The sequence below is a fragment of the Lissotriton helveticus genome, chromosome 3_1 (genome assembly GCF_964261635.1).
Source record: "Lissotriton helveticus chromosome 3_1, aLisHel1.1, whole genome shotgun sequence".
Classification (NCBI taxonomy): Eukaryota; Metazoa; Chordata; class Amphibia; order Caudata; family Salamandridae; genus Lissotriton; species Lissotriton helveticus.
In genome coordinates, this window is record NC_136061.1 from 1,943,850,141 (window position 1) to 1,943,876,227 (window position 26,087).

The window sequence follows — 26,087 nt, forward strand, 5'->3', positions numbered from 1 at the left end:
TGCGTAAGCAGCTGATGGGCTTTCTCTAGCTCAAACGAGACTTCAGGGTGCCAGAGCATTTAAAAGCAATGAAAACATTTTTGACAGGAAGGAAAAGACAATCACTTCCATGAGGAAATGTGCAAAGTAATTTTAATTCTTTGGCCTTGTGTCACAAAGTTGGGCTGCACTTGCATGAAGTACAGTCAGAAGCGGAAGCCTGAGGACACATTAAGATGAAGATTTGCATTGCTAGTAGCAGAATATCAACATCAGCAAGAGAGGATACAGGTTCGGTGAAAAAAGGTGAAAGGTCAACAGACCACTAATTGGAAGAATGGAGTGATCTCAACATGATTAATGCCCTCTATGTACCCTCCTATCATTCCAAGCAGCTGAATGGTGCTGTCAAGTGACCTCTTACAGACACCTACGTGAGCTGGAGTCCGTCTCTCCCTGGTCTTCGGTCTCCTCTTGGATGTCTTGCACAGATGCTGACCCTCGCCGGACCTCCTCTTTAGACAAGGAGCTGTAACCATGATCGGACTGCCCCCCTACAATAAACAGATACAATAGCAAGGTCGCAATTTAAAAAAAAATCCAAGCCAAGAACAGTGCTTTTTTTATGCGAAATGGGACAGCAGTGGCCTACACGAAAACAGCACACCAACATCACATATACATTTATATTGGTACTATTGCTGATCAAGTCTGCCACCGAGTCTAGGGCCTTGCTATTCCTTTCTCCAGATGTAATTCCCTTGTTCAGACATATTTCCATAATTTGTCCTTTCCCTAAAACTCTTCCCCTTTAGAACCTTTCAGCTGTATGAAAAAAACTGATGGGTGGAATGCATGAAATAATCTCTCCCATTGGAAATTACTCCTGGCTCCATCACAGTCCAACGTTTTCTGCCACTGTGCCACTGCAGACAGAAACCAGCCGAATGCAAATCAGGCGGGTTCTGCTCCAATATGAGAATACCCATACCTTGCTCAGTGTGCTACAGAATATAGCTTTACCTCACCTGTGAGGCATAAATAGTTCAAACCAGCCTGGGGTTGCTTGAGTTCCAGTTCAGAAGGGACTAGGTCTGGCTTTTCAGGCTGGTCTTTTCCTACTGGAACGGGATCAAGACTAGTTCTGCCTATGTCAGGTCTCAGACTAAAATGGCACAGCAGGTGAATAACAATGGACTGGAATGTGGCCCAAGTAAACACCAGTAACTGAGATTCAAGCATTTCTTCAATCACTTTTTTCCAATCCCACTTCTATCCACGCCTGTCTTAGGCAAAGCATTTTACTGGTGTCATTCCACTTTTAGGAGTCAGAACAAATGCAAACTAGAGCTCCACTGATCCCTGCAGTGAAACAAGGATAAACTTCATTGGGTACAAAACATAAGAGTAGTAGGAGGATGTGATGTCAGAGAGATAAAAAAAACTCTAACTTTAAAAGGAGATGATGTCCACTTCAGTGAATGATAACAGTCACATGTGTAAAACATAATTCAACATAGAACGGTGCTGATGATACAAAAGTTGAAATAGCTTTGAGAATGGCGATATGATAAAGTGCACCTGACAGCCAGAATTCAACATACGGTTTAGTCAGAGAAAGGATTGCTTGGGATGTAAATGCCTTGGGTTCGAGTCAAGACACTAGGATGGTACAGTAAAAGCACTAGATTCTTCTGGCTGCCTCATTCTGCATTGGAGTATCTGCTTCCATTCCACATTGCCTAGGAGTTTCAATTCTTAGGTGTGCAACTTCTCTCTTTAGTGATAATGTTGCTAGCTTTTCCTCTCGGCTCACCATTGCTCATAGGTCTCCTCTTGATTACTGAAAACAAGGACTATCTTATTCTATTAGCTCTTAAGGAGAATGAATCCATCACTTCCCTGCTAGTGTGATAAGTCTGTTCTCGCATGAAGATTTGCAGCTCTAACCCATTCAGTGATCAACAGTATGAGCTACAACTACCCTACAACTACATTGACAAGTTTGCACCACCCATTTATTATTTAACAGTGAGAGATCCCCAAATGACTTTCCTATGAATGTTGGTTCCTCACACCAATTAACTGAGAACACTAGCTAGTCCATCCTTGTTCTGGGAGTACTGTACCCTAACCCTTGCTAACTGCTTTCACTGTAGCCTGCAAGTGAATGCCGGCTTTTCCTTAAAACACAAAAACAGCTTTATGAAAGAACCTCTTTGTTAAATATTTGAGGGAAAAGTTTCAACTTTGGTACCATAATGATCTTCTGTGGTTAATGGGAAATGAAACCCTCAAAGAATCAATCTCCAAACATGCATCGAACCTAGAATGAACTACAGAAGAAAGAGATAAAGAGAAAGTACCGAGACTGCAGATCAGTAGATGCTGCTGTAGCCTAGACCCAAATCAAACATTCATTATGTGTGAGAAGTGCCATACATATACAAATGTGTGCAGAATCGCAGCGACAAACCTGTGCTAGATCTATCATCAGTGGAATCTACTTTTGTTAAACAAGTGCTGAAGGGCATCTGCTCCGCAGGGTTAATGTCATTGGAACTATCCATGCTTCCGTGGCTCACGGCATCCAGGTCACTGCCATCTGCTTGAGAACAAAGCATGAGAGTAGGTTACTGATGTGAAGAGGTTGGACTATATGACTGTAAGCCAAATCAAGAGGCTAGATCAGCTCTTACCAAACGCTATTTAAACATTTACGATTTCTCGCCCGTCCTGTCATTCTGCATTTCTTGACCACTTTTAAGCATTTATAAAACCAAAAGAACATAACTATCTCTGCTGAAAGTTATTGGTCACTTATGTTCCAGCCCGTAGGTTACTTGGGACTGTACTATGAATCGAACACACTGTTCATGTTTGCGCCACAGTGCACCTTTAAGTGTTGGGCACAAACAAATAGTGCACCAAATTACAATGAATCTGCTGCCCTGAGGGCAGCCGCAAATTCCGGACTGCCCTCAGGGCAGTGCATTCAGTGAAATCTGGAGCAGCTGTTTTAATCAGATGCTCCGTGTTTCACTGGGCAAGCGGCATCCGCCTGCTCTTTAGAGAGGTGACAGAGATCCTCCTGCAGACGGGTGCAGTGAGTGACTGCACCGGCTTGCAGGGGATGTATTGGGACGGAATGGGGGTCCATGGGACCCTCTCTCCTCTCTCCAGAGGGCTGCCTTTAGGAGGCACACTGACAATGCACCACCTTTTTGTGACACACTGTGAGTGCGCCTCCTAAGGGCCTGTTTGTGTCTACACCTCCCTCATTATTACGGCACGGGAGCAAAGACAAATAAATTCAACTGCATGGGCCACACCCCCAACCAAATGAGGGTGCTCTATGTGCGCCAGCACTGACAGCATTACAGAAAAGGGTGCACAAGTATCTGCAGCCCCTTTTGTAATAATACTGAGCCCCGGAGACACAAAGCGGGTGCACACGCCTGTTCTGCCCCCAGGGCACAATGTGTACTACAGCTCTTGCTTGGCAAAGGTAATCTACACTAGTGTGATGTTGGACCGGAGCTAAAGGGGATATCTGATGCAAGGTACTACAGAATAACCTATAGGATATCTGCACTGTCTCTAAAGTCTATTCCTACCCTGAAGAATGGCATCCTGATCCCAGGTATTCCCAGAAGGAGCCTAATCTCTGCTCAAGCCCAGTACTGAGCAAATGAACGAAGTTGCTGGATGCAGAAATGTTACAAAGCCAGATTTGATCCTCCTCGACCTCTCTGCAGTCTTTAACACCATATCCCACCACACACTGATCGAAAGACTTCACCACATCAGCATCCAAGGGGATGCGCTCAGCTAGATCACCTCACTGGAAGAATCCAAAGGATCCACCTACCACCTTTCACCTCTGAACCTGCGGTGTACCCCAAGGTTAATCCCTCAGCCCCACACTCTAACACATATTTAACTCTGCTGGCCTACATCGTCAGATCCCATGGTCTCAACATAATTTCCTAAGCAGATGATACCCAACTTCCACAAATGCATGTTATGTTAATTGAATTTGATATAGAGCTCTAATCACCAGAGGGCATCATTAGAAGAGGGAAGCTTTCAATAGTTTCCTAAATTGGCAATAATTCGAACATGCAAGAATGTGCAAAGGGGGTCTGTTCCAGTAGACAGGAGCCTGGTAAGAAAAAGATCTCCCTCCACATCTAGAGAAGTGGATGTGGGGGACACTCAGCAAGTCTTTGTCCATGGATCTTACATTTCTAGTGGGTACATAAAGTTTAACTTTCTTTTGGAGATAGCCAGGGCCATTTCCCCTTATAGTTTTGTATGTAAGGCAGCAGATCTTAAAGATGGTCATTTTCTTCATTGGCAGCCAGTGAAGCATCTTCAGTGAAGGAGCCCATGGAGTACCCGAAAATGAGTCTTGTTGCGGTATTCTGTACCACCTGGAGTTTGGCCTCAAGCTTCTCATTAACTGTGGCCAGAAAGGAGTTCCCATAATCTAGTCGACTAACTACTAGAGTTTGGACTAAAGTTCTTCTCAAATAGAGCGGTAAAAATTGAACATTTCTGCGTAGGAGTTGCGTATTATGGAAACCCCTACCTGTGGTGTCCAGAACATGGGCTTTCATAGAGAGGACTTGATCAATTTTTATACCAAGATTCTTAACAGATTGTTTGAGAGATGGAGCTGATCCTAATTGGGAAGGCCACTACTCATTAGACCACAATGTATTGGCTTTGCCGACCATCATGATCTCAGTCTTGTCTAAATTCAATTGTAGGTAATTGTCAATTTAGTGGGGTTATCCGCACATGTCCTTTGTTGGTAATTATCAGTCATCCATCCAGTGATGGCTAACATTCCTTTCGCGAAACAATCTTTAGTTGCATCTAAATCAGCATCAAAAGTGAGAGTCAGCTGCATATCGTCGGCATAGGATATAATTCCAAAACCAAAAGGCTCAACAAGCTTAGCAAGGGGTGCAATATATATTTTGAACGGAGCATGAGCTCTGTGGCACACCCTCATCCAAACACATCTTACAAGAGGTGTAGTGGCCCAGAGGGATAGTTTGGGATCTGTCGTCCAAGAAGTTATGAAGCCATTTGAGCCCAGTCCCTCGAATGTCAATTTCATGCAGGCTCTTTAATAGTCTAAAACGAGAGACAGTATTAAAAGCTGAGGAGCGATCCAGCAGCACTAGCATGGAATGGGAACCTGCATCCAGAGCTAGTCTTAGAGAATCGCTAACTGCCAACACAGCCGGTTCAGTGCTATGGCTTGGTCTAAATTCAGACTGCGAGGAGTCAAAATTTGTATTCTTTTCTAGGTAAGTTGTTAGTTGGTTGATAAGCCCACTAGCACTTTACCCAAATGAGGTATCAATGATAAGGGACGATAGATAGGGTGTTAGGGTCCTGGTTGGTTTTCTTTAAAATCAGTAGAAAATACGCAGCTTTCCAGTCAGAGGGTATAGTGCCCGTTTCCACTGTAAGTTTGAAGATAGACTGACTAGCCGGAGCGAGATGTCCGGCTAGAGACACCATAATTCTGGAAGAGCAGATATCTGAAGGGAAGCCTGACTTTGCCAAACTCAAAAACCGCTGGACCTCTTCGAGAGAAAATGGTTCAAACTTCTCATCCGCTCCCAAGTCGGACTTCCAGCAAGGTATGCAGGTGTCAGTGGTTGGCTTGGTATTGGACCTTAGGTAGATCTGCAAGATTTTAGCCTGGAAAAAGGTGGCAAGAGTCACAGTTTTTGTAATGCTAAAGAGGGCTGTGCACACGCCTGAGGGATAGTATCACCCAAAAATGTAAAAAGAACTTTTGGTGCATTTTCTGCCTATTCGATGTGGTAGGAAATAAAAAGCTTAAGCGTGGATCTGATATTTCGATACATGACAAACGCTGCCGACTGGATGAAGAAAAACTGCCTGCAGTTGAACACAGACAAGACAGAATTTCTGATCTTTGTCAACAGCAGCAACACATGCGTCTCCTTGTGGCCATCAGACCTAGGACCTGCATTCACTCCCTCCAACCAAACCAGAAACCTCAGAATCATCATTGGCAACAAGCTCACCACGAAATCACAGATTGACGCCATCTCCTCCGCCTGCTTCCTCACTCTGCGCATGGTACTTAAGATCTTTAATTAGCAACCCCTACACATGAGACGCACCATGACACAAGCCCTCATCACCAGCTGACTGGATTATGGCAATGACCTTTACCTAGGAATCACCGCACACCTTCTACAGAGATTTCAGACCATACAGAACACAACAGTCAGACTCATCCACAGCCTTCCCCGATGAACCCACACCACACCTCACTTCAGGAAACTCCACTGGCTCCCCGTACTGAAGAGATGCCAATTCAAGCTGCTGACCCATGTACACAAGGCCGTACACAAGTAAGGAGCGGCCTAAATTTACCACAGCCTGAACTTCCACCAATCATCAAGAAGACTACCCTCCGCCTACCTTTCACTGGCCAATACTCCCCACATCTACAGAAGCAAAAGTGGAGGACACTCCTTCTCCCACATCGCAGCAAAGACCTGGAACAGCCTCCCTTTACACCTTAAGACCATCACCTCAATTCCGAATGGCCCTCAAGACCAGGCTGTTCGAATAAGTAAAAGGAACAAATGATGGATGGAATGCTGAACAATGCAAACATTCACCCCCAGTCACAAAGATCTGGGTTTAGTCCATTGTTCTTTTGCTCACCATGCCACCCCAGTTTGGACTCAGCCATATGCAAATCAATCCTGACCCTGTGCCTCTTGGGAGCAGTCCAGCCCGAACAGCCAAGCCAGGTCCTCCCTGGACCGAAACAAGCAGTTTAGGGGCATCACCCATCATCAGCCAGGCTAGCTTGAATCCAGTGGCGCAGTGAGCATGGGACCCACGTCTGGGCATACCCTTCCCACTTAGGGTGACAAAAGCGAAAGGAACAAATGTTGGACGGAATGCTGAACAATGCAAACATTCACCCCAGTCACAAAGATATGGGTTTAATCCCTCGTTCTTTTGTTCACCACGCCACCCCAGTTTGGACCCAGCAATATGCAAATCAGTCTTGACCCTGTGCCTCATGGGAACAGTCCAGCCCGGACCGGAACCAAGAATCCTGGGACCGGTTTCGGGTCATCACCCCTCATCAGCCAGGCTAGCTTGAATCCAGTGGTGCAGTGAACACGAGACCCATGTCTGGGCTTACCTTTCCCAATTAAGGAGACAAAAGCAAAAGGAACAAATGATGGATAGAATGCTGAACAGGTTTTAATCCATTCTGGGTCTGGTTTAATCCATCTTTCTTTTGCTCACCACGCCACCCAATTTGGACCCAACCATATGCAAATCAGTCTTGACCCTAGGCCTCATGGGAACAGTCCAGCTCAAACTGCCAAGCCAGGTTCTTTTTGCATTTGGGTTCGAATAAGCCTCTGGGGCCTGCAAGGCCCGGGATACCCTAACAGGTGATTAGCTGTGCTTATAAATCCTGATTGATTGTGGCACAGAGGAATGGATGGGGCTAGTGGTAACTATGGGCCAGATGTATCAAAGGGTTTTACCCATTCTGTGTCTATGGGAAAATGTGTTCATACATATGGCCCTTAGTGAGGTAATTTCTGGGAACTATGTAAGGTCATTCCCATGATTAAAACAATTAATAAAATATGAAACAAGCACTGGCAAAGCCAATAGGTCTCACCTATACAAGATCTATTGGTTTTGGCAATGTTTACACCAGTGTGGCTGCTGTTCAGTATTGCTAAATGTTAGTGGTGTGGAGTGTCCTAGAGTGTAGCGGAGTGTTGCAGGTGGGATCTAGTAGAGTAGGGGAGTATAGCAGAGTTCAGCGGTTCCATGGCAGAGAGTGTCGTAGAGTGCTGTGTTATAGAGTGCAGTGTCGTAGAGTGGAGTGGGTTGGAAAAGGGTGGAATGGGTTGAGTTAGTGGGTTGGATTGGAAGAGTGGGTTGGATTGAGTATAGTGGTGTGGATTAGTGTGGGTGGCCTGAATGGGTGTATTAGATTGGTTGGGGGGGATTGGGTTGGGTTGAATGGGGTGGATTGGACTAGACTAAAGGGGGTGGAATGGATTGGAGTTGGGTGGACTGAAATGAGATGGGGTGGATTGGGGTGGGGTGAACTGGAGTAGAGTGGACTGGAGTGGGGTGTATTGGACTGCACTTGAGTAGGGTGGATTGGACTTGAGTAGGGTGCATTGGGGAGGGGTAAACTAGAGTGGGTGGGGTAGAACGGAGTAGGAGGAATGGAGAGGGGTGGGATGGGGTGAACTAGATTGGAGTAGACTGGATTGGAGTGAGGTGGATTGGACTGAGCGGGGCGGACTGAATTGGGGTAGAATGGAAAGAGGTGGATTGGGTGAGTTGGAAAGGATTGAGGTGGATTGGATTGGGGTGTGCAATTAGATTGGGGTAGATTTGATTTGGCTGTATTGACGTGGATCGGATTGGGGTGAGGTGGATTGGATTGGAGTGGGGAACATTAGAGTGCAGCGGATTGTTTTGGATTTGAGTGGGCCAGATTGTCCTGAATTGAAATGTGGCAGATTGGATTGAGGCTGATTGGAATGAGGCAGACTGGAGTGGGGCAGATTGTTATAGAGTGGAGTAGGGCAGATTGTTTTGGATCAGAGTGGGGCAGATTGTTTTGGATCGGAGTGGGGCAGATTGTTTTGGATCGGAGTGGGGCAGATTGTTTTGGATCGCAGTGGGGCAGATTGTTTTGAATCGGAGTGGGGCAGATTGTTTTGAATCGGAGTGGGGCAGATTGTTTTTGATTGGAGTGGGGCAGATTGTTTTGGATCAGAGTTGGGCCAATTGGAGTGGGGCAGATTGTTTTACATTGAGTGGGGAGGATTAGTTTAGACTGGGGTAGATTGGGGAGGGAGTGGGATGGATTAGATTGGGGTGAGGTGGATTGGATAGGAGTGGGGTAGATTGCATAGTGCTGGATTGGGGTGAATTGGAATAGATTGGAGTGGGGTGAACTGGGATGGAGTGGGTGGATTGGGGTGAGGTGGATTGGAGTGAGGCGAACTGGAGTGGGGCGTTTTGGAGTGGAGCAGATTGGAGCGGGGCACATTGGAGTGTTATGTTATGTTATATATGGATTTGTATCGCGCACTGCTACTCAAAAGTGTCCTGGGAAATTGTTTTGAATTGGAGTGGGAAAGATTGGACTGTGATGGATTTGAGTGGGGCAGATTGTTTTGGATTGGGGCAGAATGGAGTGGGCAGATTGATTCAGAATGGAGTGGGGTGGATTGGAAAGGAGTGGGGCAGACTGGAGTGGGGCAATTGTTTTGGATTGGAGTGGGGCTGACGAAATAGGGATAGATTGGAGTGGAACAGATATTTTGTATTCGACTGGAGCAGATTGGAGTAGGCAAATTATTTTGGATTGGAGTGGGGCAAATTGGAATGGGGCAGATTATTCTGGATAGGAGCAGAATGTTTTGGATTGGAGTGGGGAAGATTGTTTGGATTGGAGTGGGGAGATTGTTTTGGAGTGGAGCAGATTGGAGCAGGGTAAACTGTTTTGGATTGGAGCGAGGCAGATTGAAGTGGTGCAGAAAAGTTTTAGATTGGAGTGGGGAAGGCAGTTTTGAATTTGAGTACAGACAGATTGTTGGAGTGGGCAGATTGTTTTGTATTGCAGGGGGGCAGATTGAAGTGGGGCAGATTATTTTGGATTGGAGTGGGGCAGATTGAAGTGGGGCGATTGTTTTGGATTGGAGAGGGGCAGACTGGAGTGGGCAGACTCATCCAGAATTGAGTGGGGCAGACTGGAGTGGGGCGAATGTCTTGTATTGGAGTGGGGCAGACTGGAGGTAGATAGATTGGAGTGGAACAGATTGTTTTGGACTGGAGTGGGGCAGATTTTTCTGAATAGGAGCAGATTATTTTGGATTGGCGTGGGAAAGATTGTTTTGGGTTGAGTGGGGCAGATTGTTTGGATTGGAGTGGGGAAGATTACTTTGGATTGGAGTGAAGCAGATTGGAGTAGGGTAGACTGTTTTGGATTGGAGTGCGGCAGATTGAAGTGGGGCAGATACGTTTTAGATCGGAGTGTGGAAGGCTGTTTTGAATTTAAATACGGACAGTTTGTTGGAGTGGGCAAATTGTTTTGCATTAGAGTAGGGCAGATTGGAGTGGGTTGGAGTAGAGCGGATTGGTGTAGGGCAAATTGGGGTGGGGCAGATTGGGGTGGGGCAGATTGCGGTGGGGGAGATTGCAGCGGGGGAGATTTGAGTGGGGCAGATTGTTTTAGATTGGAATGGGGCAGACTGTTTTGGATTGGAGTGGGACAGATTGTTTTGCATTGGAGTGCAGCAGATTGGAGTGCATACGATTGGAATGGGGCAGATTGTTTTGGATTGGAGTGGGGCAGATTGTTTAGGGTGGGGCAGATGTTTTTAGATTGGAGTCCGGCAGATTTGAGTGCATAAGATTATAGTGGGGCAGATTGCTTTGGATTGGAGTGGGGCTGATTGTTTTGGAGTGGGGAAGATTGTTTTGCATTGGAGTGGGGCAGATGGAGTGCATACGATTGGAGTGGGGCAGATTGTTTTAGATTGGAGTGGGGCAGATTGTTTTAGATTGGAGTGGGGCAGATTGTTTTGGACTGGAGTGGGGTAGTTTGGAGTGGGTGAGTTGGGGAGACTGGAGTGTGGTGGATTGGTCTGCATTTGTGTGAGTAGTGTAAACCTACCGGGAAACCCTCAGGGTAGCTGTCGCGCCATATAAATGGAATAAATAAATAGTGTCGGTTGGAGTTGGATGGATTGGATTGGTCTGGGGTGGATTGACTTAGGTAGGACAGATTGGTACGGGTGTGGTGGCGGAGTGGGGTGGATTGGGGCGGACTGCACGATGATGTGTTAAAGCATCATTTCACAAATTACAAATAAGAAACAATGTCACTTTGCAAAAATATCATCCTCATTGTCTGAAAGCAGTGCCCAAAAACAAAAGATCATGAGTGCAAAGTTAGAAAAGAAGACTTAGCAAAATAAAAGTAAGTTAGCTATAGAAAATACATCTTTGCAATTTTGAATGTCCTGCTGGGCACAGTTTTGCCAGTCACAGACTTTCTGTTTTCAGGGCACTAAAAGTTAAACAGAACAAAATAGTACCTCAATTACGTCGAGAGCAGCAGATGGGCACTGATTAGCGGACATGTACTGATTAAGTTGAATTAATCAGTGCTTGGTCCCTGCTCCACAGAGAGGAAGGGAAAGATGTTAGACATGCCCTGATGAATTATGAGGTTGTAAATAAGAGTGCAAATCAAACCAGCAAATGGTTAGCAACGGGTGGGCTCCAACCCCTTTTTGTTAACAACAGTGTCTCACAAGCGAGACGCATGCGCTTGCACATGCTCGACCCTAAAAATGGATAACAGAATCTTGACGCCACTGCCAATAATATCTTGATTGAGTTCTGTGAAGATAAGCCACGTCTTTCACTAAGCTCTGTGAAACTGAAATGCATAACTTTGGATTTAAAGTGTTGGCATTAATTGCTTATCTTGTGGCTAGCCACACTTTGTTCTTATATTTCCCTTCAAGTATGCATTCTGGAAAAAGTACTTTCAGGATCTATTCTTCTTAAGTTGATGTCTCTAAAAATAGGTTGGCCAAAGGAATATAATTTAGATCCAGGAGTGGACAATGCCCTTTGCCCACCTATGATATCAAGAGAAGACCTCAGGGACATGAAAGATGTTGTCTCTATTTGTAAACGATAAATACCAACATGCAAAAGACCACACTACCCAAATAAATTCTACACTACTGGGCACATACTTAAAGGAATTTAATGTAGTACGGCCAGATAATATATGTTATCATTCACATGTGCAAAGTGATTTCAGCACATCCCAGAAGGTAATACTCTAGTCTATTGTGCACAGTACACAAGTGCTGTGTGACAGTACAAAAATAAAAAGGCAAGTTGATTAAGTGTATGGTTTTAGCAAGGATCGTGCAACGACCCCTCCTCGGGGTGCTAGCTTAGCAAACCAAATGCAGAATATGCTGATGTCTTTGCATGTTTTGACAACCCATATTTAGGAGGCTGTTGCTTCTGGAACATGCATTCCTAACCTGGTTGGCTTAAACATAGCTGTAACAGTTTCTACCTTCTGGCACAGAATCATTAGTCCTGCAAACAAGGTTTCTACGATCAAAGGCTGTAGGAAGCTGGTTTTCTGCTGCAGTAAGCCCTCACTTTTTGCCAGATTTCTGATGCACTTTGACTTGATGTGCCCTGGGTCCCTGCCAATCAGGTTCCCAGGGCCTGAGCCCTTTCCCAAAACTATACCTTTGTACCCCCAATCGGCACCTCTCTGGCCACATGTAAGTCCCTTGTAAAAGGTACCATGGGTACCAAGGGCCCTTTGACCAGGGAAGGCTTCTAAAGGCTGCAGCACATATTGTACAACCTTAGAGGTCCTGGCTGCATGTTTTGGTGCAGAGAAAAGTGAAGAGTCGACCCTGCAACCCACTGACTATGGTATAGGTAAGACACTCCTCTAGCTGGTGAGGGTACAGTTGCATGAGCACTGTACCCCTACAGTGTCTAAATGCATTCTTAGACGTAAGTGCAGTAAACCCATTAAGAGTATACGGTCTGGGAGTTTGTCATTACAAACTCCACAGAACCATAATGGCTTTATTGAATACTGGGAAGTTTGGTATCAAACTTCTCAGCATAAAAAACTCACACTGTTTGTATGGGATTTATTATACCATGCAACTCAGAGGGCATCTTAGAAATGCCCCCTGAAAAATGACTAGCTTCTGGTGGGTTCACTGATTGGTAAACACCAGCATGCCACCACAAGACATGTTTCTGGACCCCTGGGATGGGAGCCATCGCTCCCTGAGCCCGGAAACAAAGTTTCAGATGTGGTCACACCTCTCCCAGGTCAGGAAGAGCTTCCGGTGGCAGAGGAGCTTCAAAGGCCTTGCTGCCTTTGTGACACGACCCTCAGCCTCTCCTGCTATCAGGAGCATGCTCCCTTCCTGTCACCCCTCTTTTTCAGGTGGGAAAAATTGGAGCAGCACTGAAGGTGTGCCCACCTCTTCCAACCCCACGCGTCAGGTGGGGGAGGTGAGATGAAGCCCACTCTTCAGTGCTGGCCATCTTGCAGATGGCAGGCATTCTCCAATCAGAGTTAGGGATTGTACCCACTCCCCCAGGTGGGGTGAGCACACCAAGGGTATAGTCACTCTAAGGTCAGTATCCCATTGGCTACTGACCTCAAGACCCCTAAAACGCCCCTTAAATACAGATGTAAGGGGCAGCGCTGAACCAAGATGACAGATTCCCACAACCTAAGAAGGAGGATGAAAGAAGACGCCCAGCAGAGGAGACCGCAGAAAATAACTGACTTGGGCCTAGTCCTACCACCAACCTGTCTGCAGTTTCCAGAGATCATGTGCCAAAAGTTGGCTTTTCCTGCACCCAGCCAGTCCTCCAGAACCCCTGGAAGGACTAACTGCCTTCAGCAAAGACCGGATTTCCTGTGAACAGCAGCTCTGTTCAAAAGAAACAGCCAAGAAAGACTGCTGATGACAAAGAATCCCCATGCCTGGAACCACCACTGCACTCGAAGCCTACTGTACGAGTGACCCAACGGTCCCAGCGAGTTCCCTCAGCACTCTAGAGTCCGAGTTCACCGTGGGTTGAGCCCTTCACGCCTCCCCGACATCACCTGCAGCCTCTGCACGGAGACCGCCCCAACCACGAGTGGTCCGTTAAGGTGAAATACGACCTCATAAGACACCCCTGCATCCAGCCACCCTGCACCCTGGAGAAGAGAACTCGAGTTGCACCTACGTCCCCGAGCACTACAACATACCTGCTCAGCTGTTGGTTCCTCCTGGAAGACTTCCTGGACCAAGTCTGCAGCTAAAAACCGAAACCGGCAACCACCATTGAAAACAACAGGGCACCTGGGGCCAAATCAGCACCCTGCACCGCTGTGGGTGCACCTTGTGTGCTAACTTGGACCCCCCTTTGCCCTGAGCCTAACATCAGGAGCTTGGCTCCTTCAACCCTGTGGCATGCTCGTGAGCAGCCACCTACCGGAGGCCTCCTAGCCCCCATTGTATAACAACGGGCCTCAGCACTCTGCACCCAGCTGCCCTAGATACTTAACACTACCCTCTGATAAAGCCTTACTGCTCGCCCACACTACCAAAAATAGAGAGTAAGATATTATCTACTTTTACCTCCGACTACCTTTGAGGTTCCACTTGACTCTGTGCACAATATACCTTACTTTAGCATAGTTTATACAGAGCCAGCTTCCTACAAAGGCTGGATGTGGAATTTTCATCTCCTGATGCACCTCCATGTACAATTAATCCACCTCATTCTTCTAACTCTCATATGATGTCTAAATCTTAGAACTCTTTCCAAAATGTATTGGATGAATATTAAGACACGGTCTGCATACAGACTACTATGTGACTACTACATGGCTTTTGTAGTTCGGACTGGACTGTTCCCATGGGGCAACAGGGTCAGAGCTGATTTGCATATCGCCATTGTCTAACCCAGGGTGGTGTGGAGTGCAAAAAAACGATGGATTTGGGCCCAGATCTTTTGACTGGGGGAGTGTGTGACATTGATCCACATTCAGTCCATCACTTGTTGTTTTTGCAATTGCCGCCCTAAGTGCGCTGGGGATGCCCAGACGTGGGTCCCAGGCACTCCACACCACTGGAATCAAGCTAGCCGGGCTGAAGAGAGGTGTTACCTCGAAACCGGTCCGGTCCTCGGATGCTTGGTTCCGTTCTGGGAAGGACATGGCTTTTGTAGTTCGGACTGGACTGTTCCCATGGGGCAACAGGGTCAGAGCTGATTTGCATATCGCCATTGTCTAACCCAGGGTGGTGTGGAGTGCAAAAAAACGATGGATTTGGGCCCAGATCTTTTGACTGGGGGAGTGTGTGACATTGATCCACATTCAGTCCATCACTTGTTGTTTTTGCAATTGCCGCCCTAAGTGCGCTGGGGATGCCCAGACGTGGGTCCCAGGCACTCCACACCACTGGAATCAAGCTAGCCGGGCTGAAGAGAGGTGTTACCTCGAAACCGGTCCGGTCCTCGGATGCTTGGTTCCGTTCTGGGAAGGACATGGCTTTTGTAGTTCGGACTGGACTGTTCCCATGGGGCAACAGGGTCAGAGCTGATTTGCATATCGCCATTGTCTAACCCAGGGTGGTGTGGAGTGCAAAAAAACGATGGATTTGGGCCCAGATCTTTTGACTGGGGGAGTGTGTGACATTGATCCACATTCAGTCCATCACTTGTTGTTTTTGCAATTGCCGCCCTAAGTGCGCTGGGGATGCCCAGACGTGGGTCCCAGGCACTCCACACCACTGGAATCAAGCTAGCCGGGCTGAAGAGAGGTGTTACCTCGAAACCGGTCCGGTCCTCGGATGCTTGGTTCCGTTCTGGGAAGGACATGGCTTTTGTAGTTCGGACTGGACTGTTCCCATGGGGCAACAGGGTCAGAGCTGATTTGCATATCGCCATTGTCTAACCCAGGGTGGTGTGGAGTGCAAAAAAACGATGGATTTGGGCCCAGATCTTTTGACTGGGGGAGTGTGTGACATTGATCCACATTCAGTCCATCACTTGTTGTTTTTGCAATTGCCGCCCTAAGTGCGCTGGGGATGCCCAGACGTGGGTCCCAGGCACTCCACACCACTGGAATCAAGCTAGCCGGGCTGAAGAGAGGTGTTACCTCGAAACCGGTCCGGTCCTCGGATGCTTGGTTCCGTTCTGGGAAGGACATGGCTTTTGTAGTTCGGACTGGACTGTTCCCATGGGGCAACAGGGTCAGAGCTGATTTGCATATCGCCATTGTCTAACCCAGGGTGGTGTGGAGTGCAAAAAAACGATGGATTTGGGCCCAGATCTTTTGACTGGGGGAGTGTGTGACATTGATCCACATTCAGTCCATCACTTGTTGTTTTTGCAATTGCCGCCCTAAGTGCGCTGGGGATGCCCAGACGTGGGTCCCAGGCACTCCACACCACTGGAATCAAGCTAGCCGGGCTGAAGAGAGGTGTTACCTCGAAACCGGTCCGGTCCTCGGATGCTTGGTTCCGTTCTGGGAAGGACATGGCTTTTCTAGTTCGGACTGGACTGTTCCCATGGGGCAACAGGGTCAGAGCTGATTTGCATATCGCCATTGTCTAACCCAGGGTGGTGTGGAGTGCAAAAAAACGATGGATTTGGGCCCAGATCTTTTGACTGGGGGAGTGTGTGACATTGATCCACATTCAGTCCATCACTTGTTGTTTTTGCAATTGCCGCCCTAAGTGCGCTGGGGATGCCCAGACGTGGGTCCCAGGCACTCCACACCACTGGAATCAAGCTAGCCGGGCTGAAGAGAGGTGTTACCTCGAAACCGGTCCGGTCCTCGGATGCTTGGTTCCGTTCTGGGAAGGACATGGCTTTTGTAGTTCGGACTGGACTGTTCCCATGGGGCAACAGGGTCAGAGCTGATTTGCATATCGCCATTGTCTAACCCAGGGTGGTGTGGAGTGCAAAAAAACAATGGATTTGGGCCCAGATCTTTTGACTGGGGGAGTGTGTGACATTGATCCACATTCAGTCCATCACTTGTTGTTTTTGCAATTGCCGCCCTAAGTGCGCTGGGGATGCCCAGACGTGGGTCCCAGGCACTCCACACCACTGGAATCAAGCTAGCCGGGCTGAAGAGAGGTGTTACCTCGATACGGGTCCGGTCCTCGGATGCTTGGTTCCGTTCTGGGAAGGACATGGCTTTTGTAGTTCGGACTGGACTGTTCCCATGGGGCAACAGGGTCAGAGCTGATTTGCATATCGCCATTGTCTAACCCAGGGTGGTGTGGAGTGCAAAAAAACGATGGATTTGGGCCCAGATCTTTTGACTGGGGGAGTGTGTGACATTGATCCACATTCAGTCCATCACTTGTTGTTTTTGCAATTGCCGCCCTAAGTGCGCTGGGGATGCCCAGACGTGGGTCCCAGGCACTCCACACCACTGGAATCAAGCTAGCCGGGCTGAAGAGAGGTGTTACCTCGAAACCGGTCCGGTCCTCGGATGCTTGGTTCCGTTCTGGGAAGGACATGGCTTTTGTAGTTCGGACTGGACTGTTCCCATGGGGCAACAGGGTCAGAGTTGATTTGCATATCGCCATTGTCTAACCCAGGGTGGTGTGAAGTGCAAAAAAACGATGGATTTGGGCCCAGATCTTTTGACTGGGGGAGTGTGTGACATTGATCCACATTCAGTCCATCACTTGTTGTTTTTGCATACAGAGAAATGCCAGACTCTATTGCGGATTCCATTTCCATAATCTTCATACTTTTATTTGATTGCGCTAGTAACACTAACTCTGGGGCATCATTTGTTGGCACATAGCATGATACAAACAGTAGGAAATATTTACATTACAATGGTAAAAGAAGATACCCAGAGCAATTTCCCTTGCAATTTGCAAATTCTAACAATTATAACTATAAGCGTAATCAGTTGAACCTTTTGACAACTATTTTGGACAAGCTCTCTAATGGTCCCACTTAACAATGAGATGGGGCTGCACAACTCAAGATTACTTTCTCGGAGAGGAGGAGCTTGGCGGGCATCCGAGATGGCCGCGTGAGCTCAGCGCTCCCCGGACCCCCGCCACTCCCGGCATGATATCCTGAACTAATCCTGACTTTTTACGAGGATTTGTGTAGAGGACACTGGGCTGATTGCCCTGGACTTTTTGAAATTTGATTTGGACCCGGGGTGCCGGAGTTACATCGATTCGGACTTTCGGGCTCCGCCCTCGAGGTACGCCCAGGACTGGGTGAGGCTCAGTGGCCGTCTTGCAGTTGAACAACAACTGCAGGGGGATTCGACTTGTGGGTCCCCCTCTTAATTTTCGGTTTCGTTTCTGCCTCAGACTGAGACATCTGGCAGAGGAGCCTGGCCTGGGCTGAAGTCGGGGCACGGACCGGATGTCGGGCCTTTGGCTGGTTTATTCTCCTGTCTGTTGACCCTCCCAATAGTGGTACCCTAGCTGCGGTTCTTTGGTCCCGAGGCCCTGCTTTCCTGTGGCCATTCTATCGAGCCTGGTTGATCTCCTGGTGACGCAGTTCTATCATGGCTGGCAGAGGGGACCGAGAGACTCGGAAGACCAAGACGCCCCTGCGTGGGGGCCCGGTCCAGTCCAACGTTATGGACCGCTACACCCATTCCAAGGGGTCCCCCGGAGCCACCCTGCCCGGATCAAGTAACGCTGATCACACTGTGGATGCGTCAACGGAGCCATCCTTGCAGGACGTCATGGGCGCCATTTCTGCCATGAAGGAGACGATAGGCCAACAATATGAAGCTTTGGCCCACAAAATTGACACCGTGGCCATTGATGTGAACTTGATTCGTGCTGACCTGTCGAAAACCAATGAGAAGGTGAAGTCGTTAGATCTCAAGTCATCCAGTCTCATGGAAGACGTTTCGGAGATGCAGACGGAGATCGGCAACCTTCGTAAGGTGAACGACTTCATGACCCGGCGCTTGGAGGATTTTGAGAACAGGGCCCGTCGCTGTAATGTGCGCGTGGTCGGCGTTCTGGAGAATCCAGAACCTCACTCTGTTGATCTCCTTGTTGAGGACTTGATCCAGAACCACCTCTCCCCGTCTGGTTTGACTAAGTTTTTCGCAGTGGAACGTGCTCATCGTGTTCCAGGGGGCAAGGGTAAGCCGGGTGCCCCGCCGAGGCCTATTGTTGCGAAACTCTTCCATTATAGGGACCGGGACGCTATCCTGCAAGCATCGCGTGTGAAGGGCCCGGTGGCCTTTGAGAACGCCACGGTGAACTTCTATCCGGACTTTTCTCAACAGGTCCAGAGACAGCGTATGGGCTTCCGTGATGTCAAGAAACGTCTCCGAGACATGGGGCTTCGCTACGCCATGCTTTTTCCGACCAGGCTGCGCGTCGAGTACAACGACCGAACCTTCTTCTTTGATCGGCCTGATTCTGTAAATGACTGGATGGACTCTCTGCCTGACCGACCTCCTGAGACTGAGTCCGCCGCCCACCCGGGTGGTGCTGAGGGTGGCGTGGAGAGCTGAACAATCCGCCTACGCCTGGGCCCTCGAATAGAGTAAACTCTTCAGGGATTTAATGCCTCAGTGCCTCTACTGTTTGTGTGTTTTCCTCATTATCTGTCCTACTCGGGGTGGCGGGTGGGCCAGAGCCTTTCCTCCTCTGGGGTTCTTTTTGTAGAATAGGGGTTCTTGGGCGACAGGCACACTGCATGTTGGGGTGGCTATTTAGCATTTTGCAGGGGTGCAGGGTGGGGGGTGTTCTCTTGATTGTTGGGGGGTGGGTGATTGGGATGTTCGATGTTTATGTGTTATGTTTTCAAGGCGAATCAATCTTGCTTCTGATATTTGTTATGTCATGCTCATCACGGGGGGGTTTCGGCGTTGCTGTGTGGGATGGGGGTAGCGGGTTGAGGCTGGTTTCGTGGAATGTTAATGGTCTGGGAGATCGCATTAAGCGGAGCGTGGTGTTAAAATGTCTACGCCGTTTATCTCCAGATATTGTTTTTTTGCAGGAAACTCATTTGGTGGGCAATTCTTGTCGTGCGATGAACAGGTGGGGATATCGCCTTGCTGCGCATTCGGGGTTTACCACTGGTTCCAGGGGGGTGGGTATCCTTGTTCGGGCTTCCCTCCCCCTAGCCATTGATGATGTGATCCTTGATGATCGGGGGCGTTATGCTGTCCTCGTGGGTCGCTATGAAGGTCGTACCCTCTCCTTGTTTACTGTTTATGTGCCCCCCGGCCTACAGACTTCCACCTTTTCCGATTTGGGCCGTGTGTTGCTGAACCTTCCTGACAGTACTCTTTTTCTTGCAGGCGATTTTAATTCTGTGATCTCCGGTCTACATGATCGCTACCCCCCTAGGGATACTCCTTCGGCCCAACAATGGCTAGGTGGGTTTTTGGACACGTTTGGTTTGGTGGATTGCTGGAGGCTCATGCATCCTACCCAGCTCCAATACACCTTCCATTCGGGGGCCCATGGGAGTCTGTCTAGACTGGATTATTTCCTGATGCCCGCGGCGCAGACGCCGGCGGTGCGTGAGATCAGACACCTCCCCCGGGGCATCTCCGATCATTCTCCGCTCTGGCTTTGTTTTGAGTTTGGGGTGGAAGCGGCGGGCCGAGTGGCTCCTATCAACCCCTGGTATATTGCCTCCCCTGAGACCCGAAACCTTTTGACTAAATCTTTAGATGCCTATTTTTTGGACAACGAGGAGTCGGTTTCCTCGGCTGTGTCACTGTGGGAGGCCTTTAAAACAGTGATACGTGGGCAGGCCCTTTCCCTTATTGCTCAATCCAAGAAGGCTAGGAATCGGGAGGTGGTGGACCTCGAGACAGAGATTGCGGAGAGGGAGGCCGACTTAGAGTCTGAGGTCACCTCTGATAAACTCCACGCCCTGGGTCTGAAACAATTTGCTTATAAATCCTTGGTCACGGATGCGGCTAGACTGATGTTTCGGGAACAGCAGGGTCGTCTATATGATGTGGGGGATAAAGCGGGTAAATTGCTGGCGTGGTTGGATAAGAAAGAGAGAGCGAATCGTGTGGTGCCTGTGTTTCAGTCGTCGAATGGTGTCGAAGTGACAGACCCGGTTGGAATAGTGGAATGTTTTGCAGAATATTTTCGTGTGGTTTATACCCCTGTGTCTGGACGGGATGTGGCTGACTCTCGCCTTTTGTTGCGCGATATAGCTTTGCCCAGTGTTTCCGATCTAGACCGTGTCTCGTTGGAGTCCCCTTTTACTACGGATGAAATAGCGACTGCCATTCGTTCGCTCCGTTCGGGCAAGGCCTTGGGCCCGAACGGGTTGCCAATTGAGCTGTACAAGCTACGCCCTGACAAGGTAGCGCCCCATCTTCGTGCCATGTTTTTGGAGTCCCGGGAACGGGGTATTCTCCCGTATGACCAGCGTCTTGCTACGATAGTCGTAATTCCCAAGGACGGGAAACCGCGGGACCTTTGTTCGTCTTATAGGCCCATTTCCCTGTTAAATGTTGAGCCTAAGGTCCTGGCTAAGCTCCTGGCGACCCGCCTACTGACGGTCATTAGCGACTTGGTTCATTCGGATCAGTCCGGATTTATCCCACATCGCAACACGGCTCTTAACCTACGTCGTCTCCACGGTGCTGTTGCGAGGGTGGGGCGTCTGACGGAGCCGGCCATTTTGGCCTCGTTGGATGCCTCGATGGCTTTTGACACGGTCGAGTGGCCCTATCTTTGGGCAGCTCTCGAAAAATTTGGTTTTGGACCTGAATTTATTGGATGGGTGAAGCTGTTGTATGTGGAACCCTTAGCGCAAGTGGTGGTGAACGGTAGAGTCTCTGTCCCCTTCAGCCTTGGTAGAGGGACCCGGCAGGGTTGCCCCTTATCTCCATTGCTTTTCGCGCTGGCCCTGGAACCGTTAGCTGCGTGGCTTCGATGGGAACCATCACTCAAGGGGATCCGTTGGTCGCCGGACTTTGAAGACCGTGTCTCTCTTTACGCGGACGACATTCTTCTATATCTTACATCCCCACGTAAATCCTTGAACGTCTTATTTGATGTTCTTACTTCGTTCGGAGCTAACTCGGGCCTTGTTATTAATTGGGCTAAGTCCTGCGTGTATGTTCTCTCGGGTGTTTTGCCCTCTTTGCCGGCCAGGTTCCCTATCCAGGTGGTCCAGTCTGGCTTCAAGTATTTGGGGATTTTTATTACCCTGGACCCCTCCCTCCGGTTTGAGCGCAATCTCCTCCCCCCGCTTCTTAGATTACGCCAGGATGTGGCCCGTTGGCGTAAGCTACCCCTGTCTCCTCTGGGTAGGGCGGCTCTATTTAAAATGATGTCCTTGCCGCGGTTCCTCTACGCCCTTCAGAACTCCTTCGACGACATTCCCGCTACTTATTTCAGAGAAATCGAGAGTCTGCAAAGACAATTGATTTGGGACGGGCGCCCACGTATAGCCCTCGCGAAACTTACTATCCCTTGGTACGACGGGGGCATGGCGCTCCCCGACATCAAGAGATACTACTGGGCTGCCCAGCTCTCGGCCATTAACCGTCGGGTCGCGATCCGGCTTTTGAGATGGATAGGCTCCAGTTGCCGGGAGGGGACTTTAATAGAGCGCTATATTCTAGATCGGCCGGGAGCCATCTTGTGGGCCCGTCCAGGGCTGCGGTCAAAGTGTGGCGTGCTGCGAATGTGAGTTTGGGGTGGGAGAATCGACTGACGCTGGCGACTCCGCTTTATGCTTCTGAACGTTTGGGATGTCTCTGGTCTACTAAGGGTTTTGAACGCTGGCATATGATTGGGATTTGTAAGGTGGGTGACGCTTGTGTGAACGGTCGCGTGAAGTCATTCCAGGCCCTTAAGGCGGAATACGACTTGAGTGATAGAGAGTTTTTCCGGTATCTGCAAGTCCGACATGCCTTGACCTCGGTTCTGACTCCTGATGTGACCCTACCCGAGTCTTCCCCCCTTGAAGATCGTATACTAGATGGACACTTGCCCGACAGCACTATCTCGCTCATCTATAAGAAACTGATTTATAATCGTGCGGATTTGTTGGTCCGACTCCGGGAGATGTGGGTCGGTGATGGATTGGAACTGGATGACGAGGACTGGCAGTCGGCACTCTCCTCCCCAAAGGAGGTCGCCATTCCCGCCCGTCTTCGTTTGGTGCAACTTAAGATCCTCCACCGGGTGTATGTGACTGGTCCGCGTCTGGTCGTGATGGGTTTTTCCCCGGATGGCTTGTGTAAGCGTGGCTGTGGGATGAGCGCTACCTTTCTGCACATACTTTGGGAGTGTCCTGTGGTGGCGGCCTATTGGGTGGATGTGCTTGCGATAATGACTGTAGTGACGGGTGTTGCCCTGCGGCCTGAGGCCCGACGATGCCTGCTGAATGTGTGGGAACCCTCCGATTATTCTGTGGCCCAGACTAGATGGGCGACCCTGGGTTACATGGTCGCGAAGCGCGACATTGCGCAACTCTGGGGCGTATCCCGACCTCCTGACGTTTCGGTGTGGGAGGACAACATGGACTGGTCCATGTTCCGAGAGAAGACAGTCTACGTGGCTAGGGGCAGACCAGGGGCGTGGACGAAAATCTGGGGTCAATGGAATGCATACCGTGGAGATATTTGTACCCCTCCCTTGGTTGCCACCTCCGATATTATCCTGTCTCCTTAGGCCGACGTTCCCGAAATTTTTCACTCCTAGGATTTTCCTGTCCTCCCTGCTCCCCCCCCCTCACGGCCTTACCGAATCTCTTTGATCTATGTCTGTTCTCCTGTTTAGTGACCTCCCCCTCTGCTATTTGGGCTGACTTGATTACTGTACTCGCCTTGTCTTTGTGTTTGTTATTTTCATGTTTTATATAGAAAATTGTTGTATCCTGTCCTATGTCTGGAGCAATTTTACTCTATGATTTGGCCTGGCCTCGGAAATGATTGTTTATTTCATGTGTCGTGCTATGTGACTTAGCGGCCAGCCCGTGTGGTTGTGGGCCCATCTTTGTATTTTTATATGATTCCTCAATCAAAAAAATTTAACCAAAAAAAAAAAAAAAAAGATTACTTTCTCTCCTTGCTCTCTTCATACAAGCTATAACGTCAGCAATAGGAAGAAAAGGATCTGGACTAAATCCCTCGGATGTACTTAACTATAAAGCCTGTGTTCATGATGACCATTATTATTATAGTAAGGAGAGTGTCACTTGAGATCTGGGCTGTTCAAAGTTTTAGGTACTCAGGAATTAGGCACCAATTCACAAGGTTACATAAATGTGCGGATCTTCTCACATGTATATCTACTGCCATACCGGACACAAATAGCAGGGCGTTACATACAAATGATGCCTACTTGTATGTGAAACATGACCGCACTAACCCTTTAGAGGGTGCTAGTTGAAGGTTTAGGGTCCAGGAAATTAATATTCGAAACTGTGGTAATGGTTACCAGATTGAGATTTCCATATCATTTTATAAACAGGCTGAAATTTGTTGCACTAACAAAAATAACAAAAAGAGAAAATCTTCCATTCTGCTGTTTAGAACGCTATGTGCACTTAACATTTCAAGGTTGCCCAGCCGAGCACAGAGCTAATGTGGAAGGAAGCGTGTTTTGATTAAATTACCTGAATATTACCTAAATTATCTTATTATTTCTTTGACTGAGTCATTGTTCATGCAGCAATACAGATGCAAGAAGGTGCACAAACACCCATCCCCATAGAGAATAATTGAGGAAGGATGCCTAAGAATAAGGGAGGGGCAAACACAAAAACAGGTTGCTTGAGGAGAATGAAACACACAAAAGGTGATGGGAGAAATGCTTGCAATTTGTCTACCCATAGGCAATCGCTCGGTGTAGCATCCCAACCCATTGCTCTTATACTGACAGGTCACCTCAGTTTGACACAGACATATGCAAATCAGTCTTGATGCTGCACCTCATGGGAACAGTCCAGCCCGGACTGACAAGCCAGGTCCCCTCTGAACAGGAACACAAGTAACTCAGAACTGGTTTGTCCTAGTTATGGCCTCATCAGCAAGGTACAGCTTGGTTTCAGTGACGCAGTGAGCATGAGACCCACGTCTGCGCATACCTATGCCATCCACGGCGGTTCATGAAACACACAAAAGGTGATGAGAGGGATGCTTGCAATTTGTCTAACCACTGGCAATCGCTTGGGATAGCATACCAACCCATCGTTATTTTGCTCACCATGCCACCTTAGTTTGGGTACCAGCCATATGCAAATCAAAAATGCAAAAAGAACACTTGATTGACGGAACGCTGAACAATGTCCAATATTCACCTCCAGTACAGAGATCTGGGCTTAAATTCATAGTTTTTGTTGCTCATCGTGCCATTCCAATTTGGACCCAGCCATATTCAAATCAGTCTTGACCCTGCACCCTGCTCATTTTGTTATATATGATGGCTACTTAAATAATAGTTATTATTATTATTATTATTATACACAAGGTTTGTGTACAAATAATCATTCTAAACTCCAGTTGCTGTGTGTCTCAACTACTTTCAGTGATCTGGGTAAGGGTGTGCCCAACTATAAATAACTATAAATAACCCTTGCAGATTACGATTACGATTGTATGATTCACAACACTCTAAATCTAGATGAGTCTAACTCATTATAAAAAAAGAGTAAGAGAGATCTGTCTGCTTTTCTTTTCTCCAGAAGGGAGATGATAAACAAACATTCTCTTGGGGCTAATGACATTTATTTGGGTGTGCCCCATATTTAAGGGGGGATCTTGACACACCTATATGTAACGCTGGTGCGTTACAAATCCAAATATTTTGAACGAGCTAGGAATGCCAAAACTGTGGGAACAAGTACTTTTACATGCCAACTTCGAATACCTCTTGAAGAAACCTATTTCCTTATTGTCTCATGATAAAGACCTTCAAAAATTCACCAACCATACTCATTCTAGCTTAATCAAGGACAATTATGCAAAAAAAAAAACGTTTTACATTTCATGCAGTTTCAATAGCATGGGCACTCAGGATTAAATATCTGTATTTCAGTTTTGGGCTCTCTGACCTAAGAGGAGTAAAACAAGCATGGAAGCAGAAAAGAGGATCAAGCATGCACGTTCTGTGCCTACTACTAAGAATCCTTCACTAAAGTTATATGTTGTTACCCAACATTTGCTACACAAAGTAGTCTGGTTCCGTTACCAACTTTTACAAACCTGCAAAACAAACTGGTCTTCTTCTTTTTCAACAGACAGTTTCTTTATTTACAACATTGCATGATTCATGAACTTGGTACTAAGTATGTTGGACAACCATCAGATTTATCATTAATCCACTTCTGACAAAGAAAAATTCTCGGATAACCCATTATTCTACATCATGAATGGATAACTGATCATTCGATGACAACCTTCCTTGTAAAGTTTCAACCAACCAACAATAAATATTACAAACTGCGATGGGATGGGCCCTAGAGCA

The 26,087-nt window shown here is 48.0% G+C and overlaps 1 protein-coding gene across 5 annotated transcripts in view; it reads right to left on the bottom strand.

Moving 5' to 3' along the window:
• The window catches only part of DENND4A (DENN domain containing 4A), a 587,116-nt gene that overhangs the window by 161,499 nt on the left and 399,530 nt on the right, over positions 1-26,087 (bottom strand). For 4 of the 5 annotated variants that reach the window (XM_078683021.1, XM_078683019.1, XM_078683022.1 and 1 more), the window contains 2 exons: positions 2,456-2,587; positions 414-533 (listed from right to left, as the gene is read on the bottom strand). In XM_078683021.1, the coding sequence (XP_078539147.1) occupies positions 414-533; positions 2,456-2,587 (252 nt within the window). The remainder of the gene's footprint in view (positions 1-413; positions 534-2,455; positions 2,588-26,087) is intronic. The other variant, XM_078683023.1, reaches the window with a different exon arrangement.